This window comes from Oratosquilla oratoria, chromosome 1 (assembly GCF_046742065.1).
Source record: "Oratosquilla oratoria isolate Oo_2021 chromosome 1, ASM4674206v1, whole genome shotgun sequence".
Classification (NCBI taxonomy): Eukaryota; Metazoa; Arthropoda; class Malacostraca; order Stomatopoda; family Squillidae; genus Oratosquilla; species Oratosquilla oratoria.
The window spans coordinates 69,457,981-69,473,040 of record NC_134777.1 but is presented as its reverse complement, the minus strand read 5'-3'; the positions used below and the strand labels follow the sequence as shown (position 1 = coordinate 69,473,040).

The following is a 15,060-nucleotide window of genomic DNA, read 5'->3' as shown; positions in this document are numbered from 1 at the left end:
TGGTGGTTTGTTGGTGTTGGGGTTATGGTGACAGTGTTGACTTTCTTACGTGGTGTTGGTGCTTACAGAACTGGTTTTTGTCATGGTTTCCTTGGGGTTTTGGTATTTGAAATCTTAGTGCATTTTGACTTTGGTGCTTGCTGGTGCAGGTTTGGAGATGGTGTTAGCAGCTTGTTGCTTTTGCAGTGGTAATGGTCATAACGTGTTACAAGTGGAATTGTGCTAACTTGCATTTGGAATTGTGCCTCTGGTGGCCTCATGTATGTGAAGTTATGGTGTTGGTTGTCTTGTGTGAAAACTAGTGCTAAGAGCACGACCATTTTTGGAATTCTGTAGCCTGTGGTATCGTAGTAATGGATTTGCTGCTGCATTTGATTCTGCAGGGTGGTTGGTGGTTCCAGTTCTCTTGGTCAGAGACTAATGTTCCTGGCAGGGATGAGTTGGATTTTGCGTTTTGTGGAGGTGGTGTCCATGTGGTGATGGGGAGGATGGGAGGGGGAAGGAGCAGAACGGTTGAGCGATGCCTAATGCCGCGATGTTGATTTCGTTCCAGGGGCTGGAGGAGGAGCTGGAGGAAGACGAAACTCTGCCCTTGCATGAATTGCTGTCCACAACCCCCAGCAAGTTTCGGCGGGGGCGCAAGCCGTGCTGCTTCTGTGGAAAGACTTTCTGCGATAACTATACACTTCGCCGCCACATGATCACACATCTGTCCAGGGAGCGGCAGTTTGAGTGCAGCCTCTGTACGGCCGCCTACTCACGCAAGGACCACCTCAGGGCGCACATCCGCCGGAAGCATAGCGAGATGGCAGACATGACCATACAAGATCCCTCCTCCTCCTCCAAGCGTGTCCTTGAGGAAGCCCTGCAGCAGGATTTTGTGGCTCATGAAGTCGTGCCACAGTACTAGAAGGGCCACTTCCACCTCAGGCAGGAGTGGCAGGGGCTGGTGACAGTATCAGCGGTGTGGCTGTAGTCATGTACTGTCATTGGCTTAGTGCAGGGCCCACTTGCAACCAAGCTGCAGCCATGCCTTGGTGGACAGAGTGGCGAGAAATGGTCAACTGTGTTGTCCTGTATATCAAATATACCCTTGGTCTCTTAGGGGAAAAGACGATAGTCCAAAGTTAGATTTTGCAATTTGCATTCAGCATTAAATCAAAGGATATTTAGTCCACCTAGCCAAGGCAGATGAGCCAAAAGCCCAAAGGGGCAGAGGAGAGTTCTGGTGGCAGAGCTGTACCTGATGTAGTAACAACTTGGTCAAACTGTGATTCCTTCCCTGCACCCGTAAACCCCCCCCCTCCCCACAGCTGCTCTTAGACTCTTACCTTGGCCTTTATCGTAGCAGTTCTTAAGAGAGCAACTTTCCCTATACAATAGTTGCCTTTAAACTGGACCCTGGCCTTATATATGCCCCTTAAATGGACTCTTCCCCTGTACTGTACCTTTACTAGGGTAGACCTTAAGCCTTAAAACACATTTGCCCCTTGAGTGAACTCTCCTTTATACCATTCCTTCCCATAGGATAGAATTTAGCCTTACAGACACATGCCCATAGAATATATCCTTGCCTTTACTTGAGCCTTCAATACACTAAACTCCTCTTCCTATTTCACTTTAAACACGTTTAGTCATTGAATCTTGTAGACACAAACACATTAGATAAATGTGATCAGGGTGATTTGTGGAAGACCTCGGTAGCCACAATACTGGTGAAGATACAAACGGAGCTGTTGACACTTTAGTTCAAGTAAGGGTATTGTTAGAATTTACACAGCTCTTGTGGAGCACAGCACCAACCGAACATCTCAATATTTGCAGATGTTAGCCAAGTTTCCATATGTGTAGGGGGACATACAGAAGAAACAAAAAGTGGAGTTATTAAAAAGCGCACATTTTGAGTTTACCAGAATTAGACAGTTATGTTGTACAGTACCTATGTATCAGTTTTAAGGATGGAAACAGGAAACTGCTTTTCCCTCATTTCACCAAATACTGTGATAATTCCTGTGTGAGAATGAATCGGGTGTCAGCTGAGGCTGGGTAAAACACCAGAGATTTTTTCCAAGTGAGTGCAGTGTTTTCAGACATGTGCAGGACTTGGTGCCACTGTGATGCAGGTTGTGCTTTAGTGGCAGTGTTAAGTGAAGGATACACGGACAAGGAAAATTGATCAAAGACGTGGTCCAACTGTTCATAGTTGGATGATGAAGTGGTCAATGACAAGTGATCAGAAATGATGATGAGGCTGGAGATGTAGTGTGCATGTTTATATAGAAACATTGATGGTTCAATAGGATCATGTTTGCAGTGATGATTCGGACCATGGCAACCACCTTTTGTATAATAAAGACAATGATGATTTTATCTGCATTTCTGTAGAGAGAAATTTGTGATGAGGATGGAGACAGTGAAGGTGATGGATTGGTCTCAGAAGTGTGACAGTAAGAATTGGCCATGCAAGAGCCACAACTTGGGATTAGCAGGCTTGCCAGGGTAAGAACTTGAATCACAAATTCGCTGGTTTGCCACAGCTAAATCCAAGGGTCGGTTGATTTGTTTGCTGAAGTATTCAACTTGTAGATGGCTTATGGAAGAAATTGACATGTCATAGGGGCTGTCTATTGAAAAGGGAGTGCTTACTGCTACTCTTAACTTGGTTGTGACATAAGTTACCATCTGCTTGCATGGATCACTGCATGTGACTTGGAATGTGAAGCTATGAGTAGGCGCACCTTCAGGACTTGTTTCAGCCAGTGACAGTCGGACATTGGGTATGTTGAGCGTTGTAAGTGCAAGTGGAATCGGTGTAAACAGACCTGATTTTGCTACAATGCACCTGAAATTGTTTATTTATCTGCCTTAACTCACCCAAGCTGTAGAAGAAGTCATTTCTCATTGTAGATTAACCCTAGAACATGTTTCCTTTCTGTCACTTGGAGTACAAGGGAGGCAGATGGTTTTTGAGATGGAGTGATTGAGAAATATGATAGGTGTTATAAGAATGGTTAGAGTGAGAAATGAATGGGTGAGGTCAAGACCAGGAATGGGAAGGGAGTTTTTAGATACAGTAGAGCAGAGTGCTGAGATGGTCTGGGCATATGGAAAGAATGACCAATGAAAGACTAGCAGCATGGAAAGCATAAGTGGATGGAGTGAACTTGAGAGGAAGACTGAGAATGACTTGAATGGGTGAGTGGAGCGAAGTGGGCATTGGATGAGTATAGAATCTACTGTATTTTGTCACCCATAATCAACACTTCTATCCTAGAGAACAATATCATGACAGAGAGGTAGGTTGTGTGAGTGCGCATGTGTATGTTTGCCTAATTACCCAGGAAAGGTGCAATGCTCATTGTGTCTTGTCTCCTACTCTCCAGTGTAGCATACTTAGTGTGTGTGTGTGTGCGTGTGTGTGCGATTGTTTAATCTTTCTTCATTCCTCTAATTCATGAACCAGCATCCTTCTTCCATCTATGAACTCCATAATTTCCAAGTAGATATACTTTCTCTCTACCTTTCAGTTTTTCCCATTGTCCATATCATGTTTGCATTGTACACAATGACTACTGTTTGACCATACCACATAAAAAAAGGGTTCCAGTTTATCTCCACACTTGCTTCTTTTTTCTTGATGGAGCATTCATCCTTGATATCCCATTCATTTCTCAGACAATCCATATCCTCAACTAACCCCCCCCCTAGTATCACTAATATTCTTTATTCATATCTATATAATGGCATGGTTTTCAATCTTGACACTACCATATTTTGATAATTATTATTGCAATTTATTTTCCTCTTCCTCTCAATTTTGAGTGCTCATGCTGACTTTGTCCAGGAGCCCAATGGTCACTTTCCTGTTTTGTTTCTTCATCTGCCACCATATCCACTTCCAAGTAATGGAACAATGCCCTCTTCCGACAAGTACTGGAACAATGCCCTCTTCCGACTATTACCCTCAAATCTTAGTTGTAGGGCCTCTTCAACCCTGTCTTTCCCCATTTCGCTACACACATGGAAGTCTCCTTCACCGCTCATCACTTCTTTTGTCAGCTTTTCTCTTGTCAATTTGGTTCTTGTCATCTTCACTCTTTCAACTCTTCTTGTCAACTCCCTTTTCATTAACTTTGTCAGCTCTCTCGTCAATTTTTGTGTCATCAATTTTCCTTTCATCAGCTTTCCTCTTGTCATCCTTCATCTTGTCAACTTTCCTCCCATCTTGTCAACTTTCATGTGTTCAACTTTCATTTTGTCATCATTCCTCTTACCACCCATCTTCTCATGCACTCTCTTCTCCTGTGTGCTCCACTGCCCCCATTCTTCCACACTTCCCTTCACTCATCACCCTCCCCCCTTTTTTTTTCACCCATTTTCCTTCTCCCTGTTTTCAGTTTCCACCAAAAAGCATACCATGTGTACATCACTCACTGGCTGACATGTCTTGTAAAGGGAACGGGTCACATGCCCTGTGCTGCACCTGCTAATGATGGTGACATTCTAGCCTCAGCAAGTACGGAATAATCTCCACAGCTCGAATCACCTCTGTAGGCCTATCGGTGCCCATGAGCGAGATATTGTAACTTGTAAATAGTGTAGTGTACTTATTTATATAGGGGTGGGGCGGGCGAATTGTCAACAAACCTCTAGTATTAAGAAATACTTTGAGGGAACGGTTTGCCATATTATATATGAATATGTAGAATTAAAGGAAAAAATAGTTGTGTAGGCCTATTTGAGAACAGTGATAAACTTTTGTTTCTGCTGATATATATTTTGTTCAATCGACATTGATAACTTTTCCGGCACGTATAAACAGATCTGGAGAGAATAAATGGGTTGTATGAAAGAGGGGGATAAACTGTTCTCCTGGAAGGGGAAATTATTCCCCAGTTAAGGGGAGAATTGTTTCTCTGATAGAGAGGAATTTGGGGAATTTTTCCTTAAAAGGTGGGGACAACTCTTCCCCAGCTTGTTGTATCTTAGGTTAGAGCGAGTCTGTTGATAACTTCCCCATCACTCCTTCCTCTCCCCCCACTTTCGATCCTTTCCTTCCCCCTCCCCCCACTTTCGATCCTTTCCTTCCCCCTCCCCCACCTTTTCTCCCCCCTTTACTCCTTTCCTTCCTCTGCCCCACCATCAGTCCTTTTATCCACATCCCCCTTCTCTCCTTTTCCTCCCTCTTTCTCCTTTTCATCCTCATTCTTTCTTTTCTTACTTGCTTTCCTTCCCCCTTCTTTGCTTTCATTTTCCCTTACCTCCTCTCTTCCTCCCCACTTTCACTCCTTTCCTCCATAATTTCACTCCTTTCCTCCCCACTCTCACTCCTTTCCTCCCCACTCTCACTCCTTTCCTCCCCACTCTCACTCCTTTCCTCCCCACTCTCACTCCTTTCCTCCCCACTCTCACTCCTTTCCTCCCCACTCTCACTCCTTTCCTCCCCACTTTCACTCCTTTCCTCCCCACTTTCACTCCTTTCCTCCCCACTTTCACTCCTTTCCTCCCCACTTTCACTCCTTTCCTCCCCACTTTCACTCCTTTCCTCCCCACTTTCACTCCTTTCCTCCCCACTTTCACTCCTTTCCTCCCCACTTTCACTCCTTTCCTCCCCACTTTCACTCCTTTCCTCCCCACTCTCACTCCTCTCCTCCCCACTCTCACTCCTCTCCTCCCCACTCTCACTCCTTTCCTCCCCTCCTTTCCCCCTCGCTTTCCCTCCCTCCCCCCCACTTTCACTCCTTCCTCCCCCCTCCTTTCCTCCCCTTCCCTCCTCCCCCCCTTTCACTCCTCCTCCCCTTTCCCTCCTCCCCCCCCTCCCCTCCTCCTCCCCCCTCGCTCCTTCCTCCCCCTCTCACTCCTCCTCCCCACTCCGCTGTTTCCCTCCCCCCCCTCGCTCTTCCTCCCTCCCCCTCGCTCCTCCCCCTCTCACTCGCTTTTTCCCCACTCCCCCACTTTCACTCCTTTCCTCCCCACTTTCACTCCTTTCCTCCCCACTTTCACTCCTTTCCTCCCCACTTTCACTCCTTTCCTTCGGTCTTTCCCTCCTCCCCCCTCGCTGTTTCCCTCCTCCCCCCCTCGCTGTTTCCCTCCTCGCTGTTTCCCCCCTTGCTCTTTCCCTCCTCCCCCCTCCCCCTTGCTCTTTCCCTCCTCTTTCCCTCTTCCCCCTCGCTCTTTCCCTCTTCCCCCTCGCTCTTTCCCTCTTCCCCCTCGCTCTTTCCCTCCTTCCCCCTCGCTCTTTCCCTCTTCCCCCTCGCTCTTTCCCTCTTCCCTCGCTCTTTACCCTCTTCCCTCGCTCTTTACCCTCTTCCCTCGCTCTTTACCCTCTTCCCTCGCTCTTTACCCTCTTCCCTCGCTCTTTACCCTCTTCCCTCGCTCTTTACCCTCTTCCCTCGCTCTTTACCCTCTTCCCTCGCTCTTTCCCTCCTCCCCCCCCTTTCCCTCTCCCCCCTCTTTCCTCTCCCCCCTCTTTCCCTCTTCCCCCTCGCTCTTTCCCTCTTCCCCCCTCGCTCTTCCCCTCTTCCCCCCTCGCTCTTCCCCTCCTCCCTCTCGCTCTTCCCCTCCTCCCCCTCGCTCTTCCCCTCCTCCCCCTCGCTCTTCCCCTCCTCCCCCTCGCTCTTCCCCTCCTCCCCCTCGCTCTTCCCCTCCTCCCCCTCGCTCTTCCCCTCCTCCCCCTTCCCCTCCTCCCCCTCGCTCTTCCCCTCCTCCCCTCTCTTCCCCTTCCCCCCCCTCTTCCTCCTCCCCCCCCTTCCCCTCCTCCCCCCTCGCTCTTCCCCTCCTCCCCCTCGCTCTTCCCCTCCTCCCCCTCGCTCTTCCCCTCCTCCCCCTCGCTCTTCCCCTCCTCCCCCTCACTCTTCCTCAGTCCTCACTCTTCCTCAGTCCTCACTTTTCCTCACTCCTCACTCTTCCTTTCCCCCCTCTTCCCTTCCCCCCTCTCTTTCCCTCCTCTCTTTCCCTCCTCCCCCCTCCTCCCCCCTCTCTTTCCCTCCTCCCCCCTCTCTTTCCCTCCCCCCTCTCTTTCCCTCCCCCCCTTTCCCTCCCCCCCTCTCTTTCCCACCTCCCCCCTCTCTTTCCCTCCTCCCCCTCTCTTTCCCTCCTCCCCCCTCTCTTTCCCTCCTCCCCCCTCTCTTTCCCTCCTCCCCCCTCTCTTTCCCTCCTCCCCCCTCTCTTTCCCTCCTCCCCCCTCCTTTCTTTTCTTCCCCCTTGCTCCTTTCCTTTCTTCCCCTTTGCCCCTTTCCTTTCTTCCCCCTCGCTCCTTTCCTTTCTTTCCCCTCACTCTTTCTCCCTCCCCTATCACTCCTTTCCCTCCTGACCTCTGTCTCCCCCTTGTTCCTTTTCTTGCCTTTGCTAGTGTAATGTGTGTTGTATTTTCGATCCATGCTTGTGAATATTGGGGGAGGGAGAACTGGGGGCTGCTCTAGTGGTTCCCTGTGTGTGCACCTGACGGAGGGTTGTGAGGGGAGAGGGACACGCGACCCCCGGACTTTGTATGTGCCCTAGATTTCAACCCCCGGGCGTGTCGGGGGTCCCCTGCGGCAGCGGCAGCAGCAGGGGTAGCAACTTCGGTTCCTTCTCTGAGTAGGGATTCGCTCTTGTGCCTTGTGCTCTTCGAGGGTGACGTTCGAGGTTGTCCTCCTTCAAGGTCGTTCTTCTAAGGTCGAAGGTTGATGTGGCGAAGGTTGTTGAGTGTGGGGCCCCCTGGGGGAGGGGTGCTCCTCCCCCTTCCCCGGCAGGGCCACAGGGACGTGTCTTGTTATATCAAAGATCCTGAATGTGGTTTGAGGTGGTCTTGCATTTCTTGTCGAGAAGCTCTTTGGGTGCCCGATGGTATAGTGCCGTGTTTACAAGTAATTATTATTTATTTATTTATTTATTTAATTTTTTCTTTTTCTTCCTTCTCTTTTGTCATTTTTTATTCTTTCTTTTCTTTTTTCTCTTTCCTTCCCTCTCCCTTCTCCTCCACCTTTCTCTCTCTCTCTCTCTCTCTCTCTCTCTCTCTCTCTCTCTCTCTCTCTCTCTCTCTCTCTCTCTCTCCTCTTTCTCTCTCTCTCTCTCTCTCTCTCTCTCTCTCTCTCTCTCTCTCCTCTTTCTCTCTCTCTCTCTCTCCTCTTTCTCTCTCTCTCTCTCTCTCTCCCCTCTCTCTCTCTCTCTCTCTCCTCTCTCTCTCTCTCTCTCTCTCTCTCTCTCTCTCTCTCTCTCTCTCTCTCTCTCTCTCTGTGCCATATTCAAGAACGAATGATCAGATGATAACATCGTGTAGCCAATGGCATCAGTTGAGGGCAAGAAAAAGGCCAGGGCACTGTCGCATTTCCTCGGTCGCACTATGATGTCGGGTACCCTACGAGATTATGAATACGGACCTTGAAAGGACAGTCGTTATCACCTACGATAGTCACACTGTTTATGTCTTGCGTGTCAGCTGTTTGTCTTGGGTTGCCGTGGAAGTACAATTATATGTTCGCTCAAGCGGCAAACCCACTCCCCCTCTCCTCATGTGCCTCAAGTTCTGCATCATGTAAGTACCCTGTATCCCGCCACATAAATATCCCTATCCCATCATATAACTCCCCTTTATCTCGTCTCAAATACCATGTCCCATAATATAAATACCCCCTCCCGTTACATAAGTACCCCATATCCCATCACATAACTACCCTGAATCCTGCCATAACTACCCCGAATCCTGTCGCATAACTACCCCAAATCCTACATAATTACCCTGAATCCAGTCACATAATACTCCGTATACCATCTTTTAGCTACCCCCTATACCATCATATAGCTACCCCCTATTCAGTCTCATAATTTCCTACACCTGTTATATAACTCCCGTAGTCACATTTAACCCCCACTCATAATATCTTCTCCGGTCACATGAATATCCTCTCCTGTTGCATAACTACCTTCCTCCCATCACATAACTACCTTCCTCCCATCACATAACTACCTTCCTCCCATCACATAACTACCTTCCTCCCATCACATAACTACCTTCCTCCCATCACATAACTACCTTCCTCCCATCACATAACTACCTTCCTCCCATCACATAACTACCTTCCTCCCATCACATAACTACCTTCCTCCCATCACATAACTACCTTCCTCCCATCACATAATGACCCCCCTCGACCTTCCACCACTTGCTTCTATGCCTACGCGTTGCCTCCGAGACGCTGACGTCTCAAGTTCAAACTAGTTCGAAAGTTGATCAACAAGCGAAAATCTCAGAAGCACAATTTAAAGGATTTCAGAGTTATTTTGCCCAATGCTGGAGTACTTGTATTTTTCCCAAGTAGAAGTGAGAGAAGAAAGAATAATAATGATAATAATGTTAAATGTTCTCGGGGAGTTCCTGACAACATGTCATCATGTCTGGGAGACTAACAGCTGACTTGGTGGTTTTTGTCTTCATCCCAAAGGTTGTTGACCTTGTCTTCATACCCAAAGGCCACTGACCTTGTCTTTACATGTAGGGCCATTGACCTTGTTTTCATCTTCTAGGTCACCGGCCTTGTCTTTTATACGTGGCTTTTGACCATGTTTTCATCAACTGGGTCACTGACTTTGTCTCAGTATACAGGAGCGTTGACCTTGTCTTCATACCCAGGATCATTAACCTTGTCTTCGTATACGGACGCGTTGACTTTGTTTTTATACCCAGGGTCACTGACCTTGTCTTCTTGTAAAGGGTCGTTGACCTTATCTTCATACCAAGGGTCAGTGACCTTGTTTGCTCAAGGTCACTGACCTAGCTAAGGTTGTCTTTGACCCAAAGTTTCTTGGAGCTGGTCGCAGGGCGTGTCTTTCTCTTGAGAGACGGATCCACATAAGTGCCACAGCGGACCAAACAACCTGACCCAGAAGCACCACAGTGGACAAAATTATGTGTCCCATGATGTATTGGAATAATGTAATTATGTCCAGTTGTCTGTCAAGTAATGTATTTTCATATACAGCAACTGTCTTGTTTATTTTTTAATCATATTTATGCTACTGCAATGAAAGATGTATTTACAGTTTTTTTTGCATGGTCTGGCCTTGGGTGTCTGCAGTACCATGTATCTTATAATGTCGTAAGTTATAAAGTGGAAGGTACTCTGGCATCATTGATGATAGGTGTGTTTTTATGGATTCACGAGGATATGTCGGTTGTAAATTACAACCACCACGGGCCCATGTTGTGCATCTGGACTCTGGTGGCGTAAGATACTTCTTGTGTGAAATCACCCAGAAATATTATCATCTGCACTAACAGGGTCTTTGATACAAAAAGTAATCGAAAACATCTGGGCTGCAGCCTTCTTGGTAGGCCTGGTTGTAGTATCTGAGCAACTCGTGTCAGGGATGCCAATCTTCTCGAATTTGTCGTGATCGTGTGTGTGTGTGTGTGTGTGTGTGTGTGTGTGTACATATGTAATATGTGTGTATGTATACATATATGTGTATATATATGTATGTATATATATGTATATATATATGAATATATGTATGTATATATGTGTTTATATGTATGTATATATATGTGTATATATGTATGTATATATACGAGTATATATGTATGTATATATAATATATATATATATGTGTGTGTGTGTGTGTGTGTGTATATATGTGTATATATGTATAGGTATATATATATGTATATATATATGTATATATATATATTATATATATATATATATATATTGTGTGTGTGTGTGTATTCACTTGGTCTTTGGATCACGTGTTGGACTCGTGATCGACAGCTATTTCCCTCCTGGAAGAGAGCTCAGAGCTCGTAGGTCCGATCTATGGGTAATGCTATGACCTTACACACACACACACCCAACTCCCCGCCCACGAGAGTTAGAGTAACGACCCGAAGCGCAGTGTGTGTGTGTGTGTGTATAAAACGTGTGTGTGTGTATGTATATATATGTGTGTGTATATATGTATGTATATATATGTGTGTGTATATATGTATAGGTATATATATATATATATAATGTATATATATGTGTGTGTATATATGTATGTATATATATGTGTGTATATATGTATAGGTATATATATATATATAATATATATATGTGTGTGTATAAAACGTGTGTGTATGTGTGTATATATATACATTATATATATATATAAAATGGTGTATATATGTATATATATATATAAAATTGTGTATATATGTATGTATATATATATATATATATATATATATATATATAACATGTATTTATATATTTATACATGTATTTATATATTTAACATGTATATATATATATAATATATATATAATATATATATATATAATATATGTGTGTGTATACATGTATATGTGTATATATATACATGTATATATATATATATATACATGTATATATATATATATATACATGTATATATATATATACATATATGTATATGTGTATATATATACATGTATATATATATACATGTATATATATATATATATATATATATATATATGTGTGTGTGTGTATTATGTATATATGTATAGATATAAATATATATATATATACACACACATGTACATGTAGATGTTTGTGTGTGTGTGTGTGTGCATGTAATATTTTTTATCAACCACAATATACTTTAATTCCATGCCATCAACATCGATAGACTCGAGTAGGCCAACATACAGAAATTGAAATGTACAGCCAAGGACTCGATCCTGCGCTAGTACGTGACAAGTGTTAGTGATTTAACAGATTGCGTCATCTCTCTTGATGGCGCAATCGGTTGTCACTAACACTTGTCACGTGCTAGGGCAGGTTCGATTCCTTTGTTGTACCACGTTTCAATTCCTGCATGTTAGCCTCCTCGAGTATCTCGATGTTGATGGATTAGAATTAAAGTTTATTGTGGTTGATTATATTGTATATCTATTCACTGGGACCCATTCATATATGTTATATATATATATATATATGTATATGTATATGTATATGTACTTGTTGAAGTGGTCTCTTCAAGAATAGAAATTCTCCCCCAATGGACCTTAGAACATCAAGACCAAAATCGAACGTAAATTAACTTGATTTAACCTAAATTTATTTGAAACAACGTAGAGAAATAAACATGGTGTGTAGGACGTACTGGGAAAATAATTTGGCTGCATCGTCTTTGTCGCTGTAAGAAATATGACACATTACAGGGTATTGTGACTGGTAATGGTGATAGCCACCAGCCCGTGGAATGATGGTGTGATTTATGGAGTGCCCTTTTTATGCGCGGAGGTTAATTTGTTTTTGACTTTTTCTGGCGGTGAAGATTTATTATTATTATTATTATTAAAGTATGGTTGTGATTGTGATGATAGTGTTTCCAAAGTGACTGCCGTATAAAGTACAGTCTTTAGATGCAGTAGGAGTATTTTTACAATGGAAAAAATGCTAAATGTCACTATAGGTGTGTGTATATATAGGACAAAATCTATTTTAGTGGGTTGAGTGATTTTTTTTTATTTCTGTATTTATATAGAATATATGTAACCTTCCAACACCTCGCCCCCACCACCATATTATCGACCTGTCTGTCTGTTCTGCCAGCCAACCTGCCTACCCAACAGCAAAGTTGGGCCAATCTGAATTTGAAACACCGGGTGTGTATTATAGAGTAGTGGTGCCACCCTAGCTTCCCCTCGCTCAGTCTATACCTACGCCTTTATCAACACGCGTGTACACGCGCGCGCGCGCACACACACAAATATCCAATGCGCACGTGTTGCTGTCACGTGCATGCTAGTATCAACACGTGGTACGTGTGGTGTCTACGTGCCACTCCCCCTCCCCCCCACCATAAGTATTCTTTGAGAGTGTTTGTAATGGGGAGGGTGCGGGTGGGGTGGATGGGGTGGGGTGCGCGGTCGAAAAGAATGGAGGAGGAAATTGCCTCGTCCAAATCGAACTCCCACCCACCCACCCACCCTCCCTCACCCTTCCCCGCGGAGTACAATATGTTTGTATATTATATCCTAATCTAATCGAAATCTAGAATCCTAGACGGACGAAAGTTTTGTCGAAAGAAAATCTTGTCACTAGGCCGAAAGTGACGTCATATTTTTGTTAGTGACGTCATTGGTCGGTGACGTCGTTTTTTTGTGGTCAGTGACGTCATCGCAAGAGTGATCGGTGACGTCATCACCTGAGGTAGGTGACGTCGTCAGTCGTGGTGAGTGACATAATTGCTATTCATCTATGACGTCACTGGTCAGTTTCACAAAACTGTCAGGAATGAAACGAAACTTTTTGAAAAGTTTCAACCGACACAATTATTGCCAATTTGTAGTAATTATTATTATTATTATTATTATTATTATTATTATTATTATTAGTGATTTCCATGATAATTTTCTTTTCGAGTTGTCATTTTTATTTTCATTTTGATTTAGCAGTTTTATACAATTGAAACAATGTCGTGCTCACACCGATATAGATATATATAAATATATATATAAATGAATATATGAATATATATTAATTTCATGTTATGCTCATACAAGACATCCTGTACCATATTCCGACCTTTTGCCTTTTCCAATAAAATCAGGGAAGAATTGAAAACGATATTTGTATGACTCCTTCAAGATATTAAAAAAAAAAAAAAAAAAAAAAAAATGGGGAGGTGGCTGATGTTTTCCCAAAAGGGGGACATCTTGTGGCTAAACAGAGGTAGAGGAGGGAGGATGAAAGTTTTCTTTGTAACTAAAGGATAGTGGACAAGTCGTGTATATATATATATATATATATATATACTGTTTGTATATATATATATATGCAGACAAACCACTGCATACTAGTATCACGCGTTCAAGTGATTTCTTCTGCATATATATATATATATATATATATATATATATATATATATATATAGAGAGAGAGAGAGAGAGAGAGTTTATGTAGGAGTGAAAAAATGGGTGGGGAGTTGTCAGTTTGTCCCACTCTCCTATTGACTCCTTTTATAACAGAAGGGGATCACGATGACGATATCCTTGTCCCCCCACCATTGGGTGCAGCTGCGTGTACGAGTATAATAGGCGCTTGCCCTGACGCAGCATGATCAAGGTTTTAGGGAGGGAGACAGATTAGGCGACTGAATTGGGCTTCTTGTTAGCTGAATAGGAATAATTTGGCGGTTGCCAGATTAAAGAAACAAGACAATGGCTGACAGAAGGGATTGCCACATTTAGTATAATCGACCGGCGTCAGCTACAATAAAACGAGTGAGACTTTGTACGGAGCGTGTGTTACTTATGTTCCGTGAATAGTTAGGATATAATTAAAGACCGAGGCGTGAATAGCTTGGGTATAAAGACAGCAGTGAATAGCTTGGATATAAAATCAGCCATGGATAGCTTTGTTATAAAGACGTGAAGAGCTGGGATATAAAGGCTACCGTGAACAGCTATGTTTAGATTTGGCCACCGAAAAGATTATACAAAGCTGAATAAAAACTCCTTCCGACAGCCAGAATAGATGCACAAGTGCCATCTGGTATGGAAAGAGATCATGGCGAGAGGTCACTCAGATGAATAAAATCGTCTGGCGACAGCTTGAATAAAATGGACGAGTATCACCTGTTATGGAGTGGTTGAAGTGGCCATGACGTACGAGTAAATGCAATTTTGTACCGTATCATCTTCGAAAAAGAGGTTCGACTGTGAGTGGTGGTTATATCGGTATTAATTTTTTTTTCTTGTGCAAATGATATTAATAATTATTAAAGGGTATTTTTTTTTATTTGTGATTAATAAGAGAATTGATTGGTTGAATGTTTGGTCCTTGAAGGTGAAGAAGGAGGCTGGCAAGTATCTATGGATCATTGGTTTTGATTAATCTTCATCAATAAAAAATATTCCTTTTGAAACTTGTTAAAATGCCAACAATATTTATGAAGAGTACGTAGTAATTGGATTTCGTTAAGTTCTTGAAAATACATCAAAATAAAAAGAATATGCTTTGGGATGTATTAAAAAACTCTTAAGTGTGTACTTTTAAAAGACATTAGAATTATAAAAGAAAAAAAAATTACCCCAAAGATGGTCCATTTTTC

The 15,060-nt window shown here is 43.5% G+C and overlaps 1 protein-coding gene across 10 annotated transcripts in view; it reads left to right on the top strand.

Annotated features, from left to right (window-relative positions):
• LOC143035073 (uncharacterized) overlaps nucleotides 1-15,060 on the top strand; it is a 132,550-nt gene that overhangs the window by 74,956 nt on the left and 42,534 nt on the right. The window contains exon 5 of one of the 10 annotated variants that reach the window (XM_076202359.1): nucleotides 554-5,692. The exons of the other annotated variants lie outside the window; for them this stretch is intronic. Coding sequence (XP_076058474.1) covers nucleotides 554-910 — 357 coding nt within the window. The 3' untranslated portion in view covers nucleotides 911-5,692. Of the gene's footprint in view, nucleotides 1-553; nucleotides 5,693-15,060 lie in introns of those variants that run through there. 10 annotated transcript variants of the gene reach the window in all.